General features: G+C 41.7%; 1 protein-coding gene across 3 annotated transcripts; it reads right to left on the reverse strand.

Annotated features, from left to right (window-relative positions):
- Window positions 1-289: 289 nt before the first annotated feature.
- LOC110534550 (broad substrate specificity ATP-binding cassette transporter ABCG2) lies at window positions 290-17,829 on the reverse strand. 3 transcript variants are annotated; one of them, XM_090210333.1, is made up of 16 exons: window positions 17,692-17,829; window positions 13,275-13,522; window positions 10,327-10,386; window positions 10,100-10,214; window positions 9,749-9,901; window positions 8,769-8,926; window positions 8,389-8,540; window positions 8,125-8,223; window positions 7,223-7,473; window positions 5,614-5,696; window positions 4,057-4,146; window positions 3,435-3,559; window positions 2,954-3,108; window positions 1,939-2,028; window positions 1,611-1,738; window positions 290-1,055 (listed from the first exon to the last, which is right to left on the reverse strand). In XM_090210333.1, exons 2-16 carry the CDS (start codon window positions 13,502-13,504, stop codon window positions 908-910), a joined length of 2,037 nt encoding a protein of 678 aa, XP_090066459.1. In that variant the 5' UTR covers window positions 13,505-13,522; window positions 17,692-17,829; the 3' UTR covers window positions 290-907. The 3 variants fall into 3 exon arrangements, with proteins under 3 accessions (XP_090066459.1, XP_090066461.1, XP_090066458.1); XM_090210335.1 differs by having other exon boundaries at window positions 13,275-13,507; window positions 17,692-17,787; XM_090210332.1 differs by lacking the exon at window positions 17,692-17,829 and having other exon boundaries at window positions 13,275-13,673.
- Window positions 17,830-18,781: the final 952 nt, after the last annotated feature.

An 18,781-nucleotide genomic window follows, 5' to 3' on the forward strand; every position in this document is an offset into this window, starting at 1 on the left:
ATTGAACCAGTTTGATTGGAGTTGATATATGTTGGGGGATTAGGTGAGATTAAATGGGATTATACCCCCTATTGACCTAAATGCCTGTTCTGGAGACGAGACGCCTGCTCTGTCACCAAAAAGGTCTCTCTGTTACTAAAAGGTCTCACAAAGGTGACCATTTAGGCCTCTGTATGTGTTCTAGGAGTCAGGCATTTCTTGCATATGGTCCATTGGAGCCACGGTAACGGTTGGTATCGTTGATTTTGGCTATACATTGTTGGTAGGTACATAATTACCACTCGCAAAGTTACATGAACATTTTTATAAAAGCATTGTTTCCAAAACACTAGTATAGATAAAAAGGTAATAAACACAATAGAAACAAACAATTCAATGAATACACACAAAAAAAGCACTAATAAAAGTCATTCATCATTTTTTACATAATTCAACATCAGAATTTTTTCAAATAAATGAGTTCAGTTCCTCTATAAATAGAAACGATTAACTAAATACCAAGACAGTCTCGTACTAGACTGAAACAAATGCTACCAAATAAACACAGCAGTCAACATGAGAACAATGACTACTGGAGGGCAAAGATTCCACATTAATATTCATGTGGTGAAAATGTACATTCATGCATAGATATTGAACGTTAGAGTGACAGTTCAGCCAAATGACTCATTTACAGTGCTAGTGTAGCTAGTTCAGCAAAGCCAAAGCGTGGATTGCAGTCTCCACTTGTCCAGGAAATGAATATGTGAATATGTAATTTGGCTGAACTACCCATTTAACCTGTCTCAGTGCAAACCATAGGCACACTGCTTCATGTTATAACATATGTATGGAGAGAGAAACTACGGGCAGTTTGTCATTGATATAACCACAGAGGAGTCAATTGTAAGGCAAAGTAAGACACTTCTTATGTGAACTTCTTAATAAACCGCAGCTTCAGATAGGCGATGACCAGGAAAATTAGTGTCATTATTGCCAAGGCAACGTGGTTTTCCCATAGGCCCCATGTAGTGTATTCTATTCCTAGGTAGTCCAGGTATTGTTCCCCTGTGCACCTGGAATGAGAAGGAGAGAAGACCAAACAAACGTTCACCACGGTGTATCTATGGGATCCCGTGGACAAGCAAGGCTGGGTCACGTTAAATAGGAAGAAAGTGTTTAGAAACAGACTGAATCCTGAACCTGAACTAATTTGAGTTTTCAGCTGAAAAGGACTCAGGTGGGTCAAATTTTATTGCGTCGTAGGATAATTATTGTGTTTATTCTCTAATATGTATTTTTTAATTGTATCAAATAATTCAGCCTTCGCTGCTATTGATACCCAGTAATGATGCCTTATTGAAATGATCCATTCTCTAATGTACGGTAGAGGATCTAGCTAACACAACTGCTGCTCCATCTACAATGACTTCCTCAGTAGATGGTGCTAGAGGTACTACAGTGATCACAGGCACTGCACTTAATGACAGCATGTTTGTAGCCTACTGATAATACTAGTTATATACCGTATAAACCGTATTTAAGTCAACCAACTATTCACTATTTCTAAGCAAAAATTATAAAGATAAATTCCACAGTGTGTGTGTGTGTGTGTGGATTACGTTACTCACGTTATCCCGAGAGTGTGATTAGTGTTCATACTGCAGTTGGTCATCATGCCAGAGCCAGGAGACATGGTGGTGCCAACGGCAGGGTCCTCACAGAACTTCAGCCCCACAAACTCGTTGATCTCCAGGGCCTAGTCATTAAGAAACGTTACAATACTTAATAATACAGTTTTATTATAGTATATAATAACATACGGTATATATTAATATTTAAAACAATTCTATATGTAATGAATAGCGCTATAAAAGTTGAATACATGAAACTTATTAATACAGTATGGCAACATTTCACTAGATCAATTAAGAAGTTGTGGCTGTCTGAGGTACTTACTGTTAGACCGTAGCGAGGGATACTGAGGTACTTCAACCAGGCCAGCCAGTTCATGATACTGGGCAGGTTCACCAGCAGACCTGAGAAGATCTGACAACACATCAATAAATATTAATTCACCAATGACATTGAGGTTCCAACCCCTACATTACAATTTGACCAGGAAATTGCCTTTTTACAAGACAGACCTGGTAAAATGGAAGGAGCCCAACAAGCAGAACAAGATACAATAATGTTATCGGATCCAACACAGCCACAAAGAGAGAGTTGAGCGGCGGCGAGCCAGCAACCGGCAACAGGAGCGTTAAAAAGGCAAACCAGCACCTGGAGGGTTGCCAGTCCGGATCCCGGGTCTGACAGGAAGTAATCTGGCAACCGAGCTGGCAACCGGAGGGTTGCTGGTATCAAATCCTAGATGCTGTTGCCTGCCGTTTTACCCTTGAGCAAGGCACTTAACCCCCCACAACAACAGCTCCCCGGGCGCCCAGTGTGGCAGCCCCCAGCATATCTACAAAACCTGGCGTGTATGCATATGGGTCTTTCAGAGGGGTGAGGTTAAAAGTCCAATTTCGGTTGGACCTCGTGTGCAATTGACCAATAAAGTGATGTTAATCTGATCTTAGTCTTAACACCACAGAACCTATCTAAAGATCAAACAGAAAGACAGACAATAACACCACAGATCCTACATCACTTTAATCCAAGGCTAGAAAAGATGACGGCCATTCCCCACTGTAATATCCATGTGTAACCTTGGTATGCAACGCTAGTTTATATTTATGTCTCATTCCCAAAATCTCAAATAATCCCTTTAAGTGGATGTAATGTTTGATTGTTTGTGTTTGGATGTGTTCTTATCAGTATAATAAAAAAATAAAAAAATAATACTAGTGGGACAGCGCTGAACTTGAACCATAACTGGCATTGCAATACAACTCAGATGCACCCTGCACGTCCCTGAGTACCCCACCGCGCGAATGTGGCCTCCGCATTACACCCTCGTCCCTACACTCACCATCATGAAGACGAAGCTAATGGTCATGAAGATGTTGGCCATTGCCACCACACTCTGGTCGGCAGAGATGGCCATGGTCATGGCGGTGGCTGTGTAGGCCACCATGGTTACGGTGAACATGAAGATGAAAAAGGCTGCTGGAGTGGTTTTAAAACCTGCAGGAGAGACACACACACTTGAATTTTAAGATCATTTCAGAGTCTGGTTTTGAGTGGTAGGGTACATGCCCCTCTGCAAAGAGGGTTTGAGAGCCGTCTTGACATTTCTTGACCTTTTACTGTCTGTGCCATTACCATCTCAAATCTAATTGTATTTGTCACGCACAGTTTATACAGCAGGTATAAAAGGTGCAGGGAAATGCTTGTGTGCTAGCTACCTCAACGTCTACTCTATGTCCCTCTACTTTCCTTCCATCTTGACAAATCAAATGTAATCTTCATAAATGCAAATGTCTCATTCCCATGTTGTGCATCCAACCCACCTATCATGAAGTAGACCACGCAGCTGAAGACGATGGCGGGGATGGTGCGCAGGGTGATGATGTCAGACAGGATCTTGGACAGGAAGTAGACTGAGACTCTGTAGTACCCGCTGATGTACTCATGGCTGTTGGGGACAACAAAGACAAGAAGTCTACATTAACTCAGACAAGAAGTCTACATTAACTCATACTGAGTGGTTTATTTTTTAACTTCCTTGGCTAGGGCCATTTGGAACTAATTCTTGCCGGGGTATTTCATACTGAAAATGCTCATTTACAGAATAATTAGAAGTACAAAGGTCAAACAGTGAACCTAATGTAGCTGTAAACAAATGCTTGTTGGTCCATTTCATACTGATAATTATTTAGGCAGAGACAGTGTCTTCATAATCACATGTGTATATATATATATATATATATATATAATAGAGAGTGCGAGACTTGTTGTTTTATAATATTTTTTTTCTTCATTTTTCCTCCACTCCAGATCCAACCTTATACATACGAACAACAACTTACAGACACACACAAACCATGTCTACATCTAATCTGGCTAGACCCGCATGCTCACACCCCCATATTCCAGGTTATAGTGGTGCCACTGGTCTACTACAGTACGTACACAAACAGCTTCCTCTCTGTGATGAAGAGTTCTGCAGCGGACAGCGTGCTGAAACATTGGTTGGTGGTGATGAAGAAAAGAGCACCAATCCTACAAGAGGGGAAACATCAAGTCATGACATGAAATCCTTATGTTCTGCCCAGTCATGCATGAAATGAAAGGGGGTAAACCCCTATTGAAATGAATGCTAGATGTTTTGCTGTGTGTGTACTCCATCGGCCTTCAGACTAAAGGGACCAAGGGAGCGGAGTCGTACTGTAGGTCGATTTTGGACCCAGGCCTGGGTTCAAATACTATTTTAAATATCTCAATTACTTTCACATACATTCAAAGTAAGTATTCAGATACAGTTTATTTGAAAAGACAGGTAGCTGAATATTTTAATGTATTTGGAAATACACTTGGAAAGTATTTGTCAGTATTTTCAAATACTATTTTCAAATACCCGGGTTAAATAAATGGGAGTGTATTTGAGTATTTGAAATACAATTTGGCAGACTATTTTTTATATATTTTTTACAAATAACCATTCAAATACTCAATTAAAAGTAATTGTTTGGGCTATGTATTTGAAAATACTCAAAATACACATAAAAATACATTTCTAAATACTACATAACTCAATACACATTTATTTGAACCCAGATGTGATTGTACCAATAAAATAAATGAGCAAAATCCTGATTATTGTAAGCAGAATAATACACTAGTTGAAGACACCCTAATGTACTTGTCCTCAAGCTCAGTTGTGCACCGGGGCCTCCCACTCCTCTTTCTATTCTGGTTAGAGCCAGTTTGCGCTGTTATATGAAGGGAGTAGTACACAGCATTGTACGAGATCTTCAGTTTCTTGGCAATTTCTCGAATGAAATAGCCTTAATTTCTCAGAACAAGAATAGACTGACGAGTTTCAGAAGAAAGTTCTTTGTTTCTGGCCATTTTGAGCCTGTAATTGAACCCACAAATGCTGATGCTAAAGAAAATACTAAAGTAGTCTAGAGAAGGGCAGTTTTATTGCTTCTTTAAACAGAACAACAGTTTTCAGCTGTGCTAACATAATTGCAAAAGGGTTTTCTAATTATCAATTAGCCTTTTAAAATGATAAACTTGGATTAGCTAACACAACGTGTCATTGGAACACAGGAGTGATGGTTGCTGATAATGGACCTCTGTACGCATATGTAGATATTCCATTACAAATCAGCTGTTTCTAGCTACAAAGCTCATTTACAACATTAACAATGTCTACACTGTATTTCTGATCAATTTGATGTTATTTTAATGGACAAAAAAATGTGCTTTTCTTTCAAAAACAAAGACATTTCTAAGTGACCCCAAACTTTTGAACGGTAGTGTATATGTGTGCATTATCCTGTTATAACATCTCTCTCCCAAAGCAGAGTCATTTACTAACCTAACCTTTACAGGCAGACACTGCCGTTGTTCTGCCCCATGGGATACCATCAATTTCAGTCTACAGATTAATCGAAATCAGATCACCTTTACATCCCATTCTGAGATGGATTTAAGGTGTTGTGATAAAAATGGTTCCCCCACCTGTTCTGTATTCCACTCTGGTTGTCCTTCACCCCGAAGAAAATGGCGCCCACAATAAGAGCCAGAAAAATTGTGATTCCCAGCTGCCCAAAAGAGAAACATCGTAAGTTTAGTAGCCAGGTCAAAGGTCAGCAAATCAAACAAGCATAACGTCATATTTTACATCATGACCCGCAATGTGCCGTGGCATTGGGGAGTAAACAATCTTATATGTCTGGCAATATGCCAGACACAACTGAGACTTCAGTTGCACGAAGGAGCCCATTTTGATCAAAGGTCCAGGCACATTTTAATGTAAACACATCTCTTTAGGTCTATAGAAAAAAGGGTTTAGCTCTCTCTCAGAGAAGAAAACAATATTATATTCTTGAAATACAGTTAGGTAAGATACTATGATGAATACAAAGGTCAGGAGAAGTATCACTACTTATCCTGGCCTTGCAGAGGTAAAGGGTCTAACCCTGATAGAACCTGATTAGTCTATTAAGAACCCTGATAGAACCTGATTATTAGTTTATTAAGAACCCTGATAGAACATGATTAGTCCATTAAGAATGTGGACATTCTTAAAACTAGGTATATTCCCACACAAACTACACCGAATCAGCGCTCTCCACACTCTCCCTCATTCATTCTCATCCACAGACCGGTAGTCCATGTCGGGTAAGAAAAAGAGAAAACAAAGAGAGAAAGGGTGAAATCTCCAGAGCGACATTTGTTTTAATCCTGACGATTTACATCTTATGACAGGCCTAACCGGCCCCAGCGCGGTTCCCAGGGTGAGAGGATAAGCTAATAAGGTTGAGCCTTTTTCACCTCATTCCCCAAGCCCCTCATGTAGAAGCCCAGTGTGGGTCATGGCGTGATCATGTGACAAAGGTCTGGGCCCTGGCCACTGGGGGGGGAAGGGGGGGGGGGCTGTGGCCAGATATGATATCACTTCAGTTCTAGGCCTGGAGAGGCAACAGCTGGGTCACAACAGTCAGCAAAGCTGATTAGCTAGGTCTCCGGCCCTCTAGCCTTTAAGATCCAGACCCCAGTCTGGGATTATTGTCGATTTACTATGAGGCCAATTAGCTGTTAATAATTCTTGAAGTGAGATACTTCTGATGGCATGTTGTTGCCTTGGATGACTAATGAGGGCACTAAGTCGTCAGAACTCCCTCCTCCCGCCATCTCTGTCACCCTTTAAGCGCAAAAGAGCTTGTTGTGAAGTAGAGAAAAGTACGCGGGCTGCAATTAAAAATCATACTATTCTCAAGTCTTGCTCGGAGGGTAAGTCCGGTCATAAGGTTGTTGGTGATAGGAGCGGAGCTAAATCCATTACCCTTTTATTCTGAGAATCCTCTCCCCAGTTGTGTGTGTTTGAAATTAGTTTAGGGGACATTGGTACAGCACCTCTTAAACTTTAAACCCACAAATAGAAATCCGGTGAGTATTGGTGTGTGTGTGCATCTGTATTGGTGTGTGTGTGCATCTGTATCGGTGTGTGTGTGCATCTGTATCGGTGTGTGTGTGCATCTGTATCGGTGTGTGTGTGCATCTGTATCGGTGTGTGTGTGCATCTGTATCGGTGTGTGTGTGCATCTGTATCGATGTGTGTTCTAACCTGTGCGACGGAGGTCTGGGGGTTCAGCGCTAGGTTCCGGAAGGTTCTGCCTAGGACCCAGTGGAGCTGGGTGAAGAAGGAGCTGTTGTAGGTGATAGTACGGGACGTGGGCTTGGTGGTGTACTGCTTTCCCTGGGTGATCCTCTCCAGCTCGACCTGGGTGTCTCTGAAGTTGGAGCAGTTCCTGTACTCCTCCACTAGACGCTCCTCGATGGTCTGCCTGGAGCCACTCAGCTCCTCAAAGTCAATGTCTAGAAGGGGAGAGAACCGAGAGTCAATACACACTGTTAAAGGTTGGAGACCATCACCCCTTAATTCACCCATGACAACAACCCATTTTTCAATCCATCCCCTTATCCTAAGTGCAAAAGACCCAGATACAAATTCATTGAAGTCCAGTCCGAGATTCGGCTGACTACTCCCATTGTACCAAAACGGTTCCTTCCACAATCCACACCGATAGTGTATTCCTGTCGCTATTAGCATTAGCCGTAGCCTCTCAAAGGCCTACAAATCCTACTGTACCAGTACAGATCAGAGGGTTTTTCACATTGAGCTGATAGGATTAACGGGGGTTATCCAACTGCCTGGCCTCCAGCCTCAGGCCCTGGCTGCAGCATCAGCCGCCCGCTCCCTCCAACCCCTGTCCCTGTCTGGGCAACGCCAAGCCTCCTGCACCCCTAATCTTACTGACCCAGGGGCAGATGTTGTTTGTGTTAGAGCGCTGGGTCCCTTGTTCTTTTACTATGCTGCCAGGGCTCTAAGGCACCTTTCAGGTACTTGCGAGACTTGGACTCATACACTGCACACTGTTTGTTAGTGTGTGTGTGTGTGTGTGTGTGTGTGTGTGTGTGTGTGTGTGTGTGTGTGTGTGTGTGTGTGTGTGTGTGTGTGAAAATGACCTTCTCCCTGAATCTTGTTCATAGCAGTGGCAGTAGAGTCTCCGTTGATGACGTCTAGGAAGAAGTCGGCTGGGTTGTTGTGGGCCTCGCAGGCGTAACCTAGGATACAACAACACATGTGAACATTAGTCTCCCCTATATCAATCTCTATTCTGCTTTGTCCCATTCAGGACTTTTACATCAATCTAACTTCCTTTAGCTTTTAAACAACACATCAACGGTATCTCCTTATTCTTTGTGTGTAGTATTGGTATTGAAGGTTACCTATGTCGGCGAAATAGTCCAGTGCATTCTGGGCCGGCCCATGGTACACCTGTTTGCCGCTAACTAGCAGGGTCAGGGAGTCGAACAGCCGGTAGATGGAGTAACGCGGTTGGTGGATGGACATGATGATGGTGCGTCCCTGATTGGCCATTCTAAAAGGAGATAAGACAATGAAAAAAGGCCTGGAGGTCTACATTTAACAGGGTAGCCAATAAGAAAGGTAGGACATTTAGAGGACAAATGTGGTACAAATTAAACAGGGAAGGGAATAAGAAAAGCATCAAATATGAAATGTAGGATACCTACCACTAACCCCACCCATTAGGAATCAATCGAAATTAAATTAAATGTCTTTCCTTCTTGGAATAGTAGTGCTATACCTTTTGAGCAGCAGCAGGACAGAGTTAGCGGTGCTAGCGTCCAGGCCCGTGGTGGGTTCATCCAAGAAGAGAACAGAGGGGTCGATGATGAGCTCCATGCCGATGTTGGTCCTCTTCCTCTCCCCTCCAGAAATCCCCCGGATCATCTGGGTACCAACCTGGGGAAGAACACAATCACATCACATGATAGCCCTTGGACATCTATCAAATGCTGTATGGTACCACAGCCTTCTATGACATGATAGCCCTCATATGGCCCGACACCTTCAAAATGACATTGGAAGACATTGGTGAGAAGGAAGCAATTTTACTGCATATCTACAATGGGTATACAAAACATTAAGAACACCTGCTCTTTCCATGACACAGACTGACCAGGTAAATCCAGGTGAAAGCTTTGATCCCTTATTGATGTCACTTGTTAAAGCCACTTGAATCAGTGTAGATGAAGGGGAGGAGACAGGTTAATTAAGGATTTCTAGAACTAGAGACAATTGAGAGATGGATTGTGTATATGTGCCATTCAGAGGGTGAATAGGAAAGACAAAAGATGCCTTTGAATGGGGTATGGTTGTAGGCGCACCAGTTTGAGTTTGTCATGAATTGCAACCCTGCTGGGTTTTTCACGCTCAACAGTTTCCTGTGTGTATCAAGAATGGTCCACCACCCAAAAGACATCCAGCCAACTTGACACAACTGTGGGAAGCATTGGAGTCAACATGGGCCAGCATCCCTGTGTGTGTGTGGGGGGGGGGGGGGGTGCAACTCAATATTAGGAAGGTGTTTTGTATACTCAGTGTATATAGTGGAGAGAAAATACTGTGGACGGTTTGATCATAGAGATCCTATTAAACTGCATTTAGTCCTACTCAAATTCAAATTCCTAATTCTATGGATTTGACTCTCACAGGCTCATAAAACTACCATGAATTCAGTCCTGAACAGTCGTCTCAACATTTCCATTCTATGTTACAACGTACCTTAGCGTCAGCCACCTTGGTCAGGCCTAGCTCGGTGATGAGGTCGTTGACCCTGGCGTCCTTTTCTTTCTGGGGCACGGAGCGGGGCAGACGCAGCGCTGCAGAGAATCGCAGGTTCTCCCTCACTGTCAGAGTCCCCATCACCACGTCGTCCTGGTGAGGTCACAGAGACAAAGGTCAGAGGTCACTGACTGGGGTAATATGGTCAGCTTTGAAAAAAGTACTGTAGCTATACTGTTTTTTCCTGCTGTTGGACCCTAGAGTTGTGTTGTACATGTCTCCTTTGAATATGCTCTTCTAACTGCGTCATGGTCTCCGACAATATTTACAACAGGTAGCCAATAGACTTACCTGGACAACATAGCCGGAGAGGCACTTGAAGTTGGGTGGTTGTGGCGCCCCGTCGATCAGCACTTCCCCTGAGAGACCAGAGGGGTCCTTCCTGGCTGCTAGAACGTCCAGGAACCTAACCATAACGTTAGATCAATAATCACTATGGCAACCTGTGGGACCTTTCTTTTTGTAACAAGCAATGTAATGCCTTCAAGATAAACCGTTGTCATCAACAAAATACTCACGAGGACTTTCCACTTCCAGTGGGTCCTAGAATAGCATTTAGACCCGGTCTCATGATGCCACTGCAAGACAACGACAAAACGCAGAAGATATTTTAAGTTGCACTGAAACATTCCACATATTTACCATAATAAACATGTAATCAACACACACTGTGTTACGTCATGTTTTACACCAATGAGAAGTGTAGCACTGTATTCTAAATTATGAAAGACTTACAAAAATCAATAAGAGTATAGGCCTACAGTTCAGTTGCAAATCAGTAAATGGATTTGGATATGTGTACCAACAACTGAGTCATTCATAAGCATTTCAAACTGTTGGACTAATTTGGTAAAATCAAAGCTAGATGAACCTAACATTGAATCAATACCAATAAAAAAGCCGATTAAGGACCAAGAATTATAGGACAGAACTTTTATCATCAAGCGAAATGCTAGATTTATAGCACCTTATGACATGCTTTACGACAGGTTTATAGCACCCATTCAAGTCATGGGCAAAGCATTTTTGTCATCTACTTTCTATACGCGCAATGTTACACAAATGTCTTATCAAACCATTACATACGGCGGCTAAAGTTATCACGCCAGTCCAGCAAGTTTATCAAGTGTCAAGGGCTTGTGGTTTTAACGTGTAAACATTGTCTCTATAGCATAGTCATACACACGGAAGAATCACAAGAGTGACAGAATGAAAAGGAGGAGGTTTGGTTCTCCAATTAACCGATTCAAACAGCACAAAGAATACGCTGACCCCAAAGACCTCCAACAATCTGAGAATGAGTTCTATCTATACCATTGTATAATGGTCCAAAACAAGAATACATAATCAAATGTTGTGATTCCACAAAGAACATTTGCACAATTGGTATAAAAAAAAAGTATCTGTCATATAAAAACAGAATTAAAAAGCTGAATTATAAAGGCTTGTAGTGTGGAATCACGTGACAGCATTTCATTTGGTTCCTTGGCAGCTTGCTCCGCAGTGCATCAAAGAGATTACACGCAAGAAACCATGCTTAATATCATATAATTAACACTAGGGGAAACGGACCAAAACTTGTGTGAAATTATGCATTCCTCCCTGGGAAATGTCCAGTACATTTAATGCCATCAGAAAAAAAAGACATTTGAATGTTCCACTGCACTATTGTTCATTGTGGTCTGAGTATGCGAGCCCTAATCTCAAATGGAGAGGCCTGTATGTTTTGTCAACTTGTGTTAATGATCTCTCTCCCTCTTTTGGTTTCACTTCACTTTCACGCTCTCTCTGACACACACACACACACACACCTAAAACCTCTTCATGAGCATTGGAGAGGCAGCAAACTTAATTCCTATAATTGAGTTAGATCCATCAATGACACTCACAAGCATTCCTAATTTGTTAACACTCCCTTAATTCACTAGTAAAGGGGCAGTGGTAGACAAAAGTAGCCAATTGTCATACTTGAGTAAAAGTAAAGATACCCTAGTAGAAAATGACTCAAGTAAAAGTGAAAGTCACCCAGTAAAATACTACTTGAGTAAAAGGCTAAAGGTATTTGATTTTAAATATACTTTAGTGTCGAAAGTAAATGGAATTGCTCAAATGTACATACGTATCAAAAGTATAAATAATTTCAAATTCCTTATATTAAGCAAACCAGACGGCACAATTTTCTCATTTGTTTGTTGTTGACGGACAGCAGGGGCACACTCCAACACTCAGACATAATTTACAAACAACGCATCTATGTTTAGTGAGTCTGCCAGATCAGAGGCAGTAGGGATGACCAGGGATGTTCTCTTGATAAGTGTATGAATTGGACCATTTTCTTGTCAAAATATAACGAGTACTTTTGGGTGTCAGGAAAAAGGCATGGAGTAAAAGGTACATTATTTTATTTAGGAATGTAGTGAAGTAAAAGTAAAAGTTGGCAAAAATATGTAAAGTAAAGATACCCTCAAAAATGACTTAAGTAGTACTTTAAAGTATTTTTACTTAAGTACTTTACACCACTGTAAAGGGGTGTGGTGGTGGGCAGGAATACACTGAGGCTGTACCAAAAAAGACAAGCAAACAGGCACAGAGCGAGAAAGAGGGGAATCTGCCAATAAGTCCACATCGAATTAGCTTCATGATCACCAAATGTAATTGGGTGGTCAAAGTGTATATTAACTTCAGGTCCACTAGCATTTCAGCGTGTGTGTGTGTTATTGTAGCTAGTTATTGAGTATTTTTACAAGCACAGTAATAATTTGATATTAAACTGATGAATGGCAGTAGGCAGATTATGCAATAGCCATGTAAACACCTTACTCTGCTTATCTTAAATCGGCGTACGGTCAAAATCAAAGTAAGCATATGCCAATAAAAAAAACAGGTTTTCTGAGCAATCGTTTGAATTATTAGGACATGTAAACACCTTAATCTGCGTTCCAGCGGTGTATTTGATCTGCGCATGTGCCAGCACCAGCCGAGTGAGCCTCCCTCTTTAGCGCGAGTGAAGTGAGTTTGGAACAACTGAATGTATGAGTCTTAGAAGTAGTTTTCACATACAAACTTTATATGTCCCAACTCAGAATCAAATATGCTTCCAAAAAAATAACATGGGCGCTGTGGTTGACGCTTTTATCCAAAGGGACCTACAGTCATGTGTGCATACATTTTTCATATGGGTGGCCCCAGTGGGAATCAAACCTTTATCCTTAGCGTTGCAAGCTCCATGCTCTACCAACTGAGCCACACAGGACTGTGTGTGTGTGTGTGTGCACGCATGTGATCAAACTCACTTTAATCATCCAATAGTCAATTAGTATCACTACAACTTGTGCGTTTGGGCATGTTTCAAGGTGGAAGCCTGTGTGTAGAATACATGAGAGTGTGTGTGCATCTTTGAAAGTGTGTGTTTGTCTGCTTGTGTCTGTGTGTACATGAGACCAAAGGATCCACTAACTCCACTCACTTGAGGTCCACCAGTATCTCCCTGGCAGTGTTCTTCCTCTTGCAGAGCGGTCCAGTCTTCAGCTTCACCTTGTACTGGATGCTGTGGAAGCTGACCGTGGAGCCCCGGGGCTGCAGCTTGTTCAGCTCCACCATGGTGCTGCTGGTTATGACCTTGGTCCTGGGCGTCCCGTTGGTGGACGTGACGTCTTCAGTCATGGCGACGCTGATGTGATTGGCTCGATCGGTCATTATCTGCAGGGGTGAGACCTGTGGGGATTGGTCAAGGGATGGGTCTGAAATTGATACACTATTTTCCTCGTGTAGTGCACTACTCAAATCAAATGTTATTGATTGCGTGCACATACTTTGCAGATGTTATCACAGGTGCAGGGAAATGCTTGTATTTCTAGCTCAGACAGTGCAGAAATACCTAATAATACACACAAATCCCTCAAAATAAAAATAAATGTATTAAGAAATATCATGACGAGCAAGTCAGAGTCCGGAATATAAATATCTATGTATATGATGGTGTGTATATACATTATGGACAATATATGAATAGAAAAGGTGTGTACAGCAGTAATTACAGTGTCTTGCGAAAGTATTCGGCCCCCTTGAACTTTGCGACCTTTTGCCACATTTCAGGCTTCAAACATAAAGATATAAAACTGTATTTTTTTGTGAAGAATCAACAACAAGTGGGACACAATCATGAAGTGGAACGACATTTATTGGATATTTCAAACTTTTTTAACAAATCAAAAACTGAAAAATTGGGCGTGCAAAATTATTCAGCCCCCTTAAGTTAATACTTTGTAGCGCCACCTTTTGCTGCGATTACAGCTGTAAGTCGCTTGGGGTATGTCTCTATCAGTTTTGCACATCGAGAGACTGACATTTTTTCCCATTCCTCCTTGCAAAACAGCTCGAGCTCAGTGAGGTTGGATGGAGAGCATTTGTGAACAGCAGTTTTCAGTTCTTTCCACAGATTCTCGATTGGATTCAGGTCTGGACTTTGACTTGGCCATTCTAACACCTGGATATGTTTATTTTTGAACCATTCCATTGTAGATTTTGCTTTATGTTTTGGATCATTGTCTTGTTGGAAGACAAATCTCCGTCCCAGTCTCAGGTCTTTTGCAGACTCCATCAGGTTTTCTTCCAGAATGGTCCTGTATTTGGCTCCATCCATCTTCCCATCAATTTTAACCATCTTCCCTGTCCCTGCTGAAGAAAAGCAGGCCCAAACCATGATGCTGCCACCACCATGTTTGACAGTGGGGATGGTGTGTTCAGGGTGATGAGCTGTGTTGCTTTTACGCCAAACATAACGTTTTGCATTGTTGCCAAAAAGTTCAATTTTGGTTTCATCTGACCAGAGCACCTTCTTCCACATGTTTGGTGTGTCTCCCAGGTTGCTTGTGGCAAACTTTAAACAACACTTTTTATGGATATCTTTAAGAAATGGCTTTCTTCTTGCCACTCTTCCATAAAGGCCCGATTTGTGCAATATACGACTGATTGTTGTCCTATGGACAGAGTCTCCCACCTCAGCTGTAGATCTCTGCAGTTCATCCAGAGTGATCATGGACCTCTTGGCTGCATCTCTGATCAGTCTTCTCCTTGTATGAGCTGAAAGTTTAGAGGGACGGCCAGGTCTTGGTAGATTTGCAGTGGTCTGATACTCCTTCTATTTCAATATTATCGCTTGCACAGTGCTCCTTGGGATGTTTAAAGCTTGGGAAATCTTTTTGTATCCAAATCCGGCTTTAAACTTCTTCACAACAGTATCTCGGACCTGCCTGGTGTGTTCCTTGTTCTTCATGATGCTCTCTGCGTTTTTAACGGACCTCTGAGACTATCACAGTGCAGGTGCATTTATACGGAGACTTGATTACAGACAGGTGGATTGTATTTATCATCATTAGTCATTTAGGTCAACATTGGATCATTCAGAGATCCTCACTGAACTTCTGGAGAGTTTGCTGCACTGAAAGTAAAGGGGCTGAATAATTTTGCACGCACAATTTTTCAGTTTTTGATATGTTAAAAAAGTTTGAAATATCCAATAAATGTCGTTCCACTTCATGATTGTGTCCCACTTGTTGTTGATTCTTCACAAAAAAATACAGTTTTATATCTTTATGTTTGAAGCCTGAAATGTGGCAAAAGGTCGCAAAGTTCAAGGGGGCCGAATACTTTCGCAAGGCACTGTATATAGGATGAGCCTTGACTAGAATACAGTATATACAAATGAAATGGGTAAAACAGTATGTAAACATTATTAAAGTGACCAGTCTTCAATGACTATGTACATAGTGCAGCAGTCTCGAAGGTGCGGGGTTGAGTATCAGGTGGTAGTCGGCCAGTAACAGTGACTAAGGTTCAGGGCAGGGTGCTGGACAGAGGCCGGCTAGTGGTGACTATTTAATAGTCTGATGGCATGGAGATAGAAGCTATTTTTCAGTCTCTTGGTCCCAGCTTTGATGCACCTGTACTGTCTCGGGTGGCTGAGGTCCTTTATGATCTTCTTGGCCTTCCTGTGACACCGGGCGCTGTAGATGTCTTGTAGGGTAGGCAGTGTAGAGAGCCCTGCGGTTGCGGACGGTGCAATTGCTGTACCAGGAGGTGATACAGCCTGACAGGATGCTCTCAATGGTGCATCTGTAGAAGTTTGTGAGGGTCTTAAGGTCCAAGCCGTTGGGTCTTAGGGGCTGTTGCGTCTTCTTCCCCACACTCTCTGTGTGGATGAACCATTTCAGGTTGTCAGTGATGTGCACACCGAGGAACTTGATGCCTTCCACCCTCTCCACTGCTGCCCTGTCGGGGTGGATGGGGGTGTGCTCTCTCTGCTGTCTCCTGAAGTCCACGATCAGCTCCTTCGTTTTGTTGACGTTGAGGGAGGGGTTATTTCCCTGGCACCACTCCCCTCACCTCCTCCCTGTAGGTTGTCTCATCGTTGTTGGTAAATCAGGCACACCACTGTTGTGGCATCTGCAAACTTGATGATTGAGTTACTTCTGAGCAAAGTGATTCTGGTCAAAAGAAGTGCACTACTGTATGGAGAATAAATAGGGTGTCACTTAATTTGAGATTTAGTGGATAAATAGAAGGACTTTTAATGTGTTTTATTGATGCATTTAGGACATACTTTGGTGTATGAATCTGAGAGCTTCAAGTAAGGGAGGGATATACTGTAGAGACAAACTTCAGACTTCTAGGAAGAGTGATGTGCATTTATCATTACGCAATACATTTAGATGTGGAGAAGTGGAAACATTGGACACATTGTCTGCATATCTGAGCACATTTAATTAGGATCCGTCTAAATGAATGTCATGCGACCTTTGCGGTGGACTGGTACATAGAGAGAAAGAAGCTTGAGAGACGGAGAGAGAAGCTCGAGAGACGGAGAGAGAAGCTTGAGAGATGGAGAGAGAAGCTCGAGAGAAGGAGAGAGAGGCTCGAGAGACGGAGAGAGAAGCTCAAGAGAGAGAAAGAGAGAGAAGCGCTCCAGAGAGAAGCAATAGAGAAGCTAGAGTGAGGAGAGACACCCAATCGCTTTCAAATGCAGTTATTAATACATTATTCCACTCTAAATACCTCTGCTCTGGGATAGGCTTGTTGAAGACAAATTAACCCGAATAATTGAATCTATTTAATCCTATAGGAATGTATAGACACTGGAAAACAGTATACTCGTCCAGTGAGCAGACCTGCGTTGACATTTAGTTAGTTGAACCACTTTCCACATGTACATTCATTGTGCTTTTCTTTTCTTTTTTACCACACTCTCAGCATAATTGTTACAAATGTATATCATAGCCTAGACTAATTAAAAATGATATATTCATGTTTTACCATGACTGAAGATAGCCATGCACATTTATAAGCCAAGTCTTTTTTATTGACTTTTCTGTCACAAAAAGATTAAGCAGGACAGGACACATTAGTCCCATGAAGACGAATAATCGTAGGCCTTCTTGGAAATATGATTTCTGAATGGTTTGAATGGGTGACCCTAACGGTTCAACTGGGAATGCAATGCATGGATGACTAAGTAACGTTAGGTTGTTTCTGCGTGAAAAAAAAGTATGTAGCCTTCATTTCATAGACGTAAAGTAAACAACAATATTTTATTGTACAAAAATGCTAAAATAACTCAATGTTTTATTTTACCAAACACGCATGCACTGGAGTGCGTCATTTACAAAAACTTGAACAAAATTGAATCATTGTCTGGAACTAAAATATCATCGGCGCCCGCTATTTTTTATATAATACTAGCATGTATAAGCAGGATGTTACTAAAGAATTCACCAGGAGGATCACGTCACCGTTATGCATGGCATTTAGCCTCCAAATGATGTAGCAAATTTAGCCGAAAATAAAATATATCCCATCTGAAAATATCATGCAAAACGGATACATACCCGCCTGTAAACTTTGAAATTTCTACAGTCCTCTCCAGTCTTGTACTAGAAAAGACCGAACCAAACCACGCGTGTGACCAACGATCCGCTTTGGCCAATGAATTTATACTACCGGTGTTGAATAAGAGAAGCGGCTATGGAGAAATCTCAATACATACTCTTCGCGTCATCTCTCCTCGGTCTCCTTCTCAAAACCCATTGGAGGAGAAGGTCAGAGGGGCGGGACCTCTGGCTTTCTCATCCAATGGGTTTTAAGAAGGAGGCGAGGAGAGAGGACGCGAGGATATATACTTGAGATCTTTCCTATGACAGTATGGGCGCCTCCCAAACCGAGCCATGCAGTTAAATTGTGCAAAGCGTGTGCATGAATGGTTCAACCAGGACATTGGCAAATAAGCATGGGCAAATAAGCAATTCTTAATTATTGCCTCATTTAAAAAAATAAAAAAACTATCTTTCAATTGCTCTCATTCGTATCTAGAGCACAACCCCAATGATTGAGATCATCTCCAAACTGATATTTCAGGACTATGAATTACATTTAATTTAAGTGGATTTCAATAGAAAATTAAATAAATTGAAAGGACTGTATAAAAATATAACACAATTCCTAACCTAACCTAATCAGGTAAAACTCCGGACCTTAAATGGTATGACGTAATTAATCTGTTGTAAAAAGGTTTCATATGGGCTATGATGGGACCAGAGTTTTCCTAATCATGTCAAATGTTGTTTTTTTAACTCCTGGCCTTGACGAGGATGGAAACCCTGTCAAACTACAGCAATCTTGTATTTGTTCATATGAATTATACATGAATTACGTTTTAAAGGACTAGGGGGGTTCCCAGACACAGAGAAAGCAACATGATTGGACAATAAAACGCACATGGCTGAGCTTGCTTTGTGCAGGTTTGCATCGTGTTGTACTGCCCAATTGCAGGCCTAATTAAAAATGTATAAACAGTCTATATAACAGCTATTGTGTTTATTCATTCCCGTTAATCATTTTGGATCGAGAAAGTATAGATAGCCTAGTCAGCCCAGGTTTTAATATAAACCAAATGTAATCCCATTCACGTTCTCACAAACA

Source organism: Oncorhynchus mykiss, chromosome 19, assembly GCF_057628025.1.
Source record: "Oncorhynchus mykiss isolate SJ-2025 chromosome 19, ASM5762802v1, whole genome shotgun sequence".
Lineage (NCBI taxonomy): Eukaryota > Metazoa > Chordata > Actinopteri > Salmoniformes > Salmonidae > Oncorhynchus > Oncorhynchus mykiss.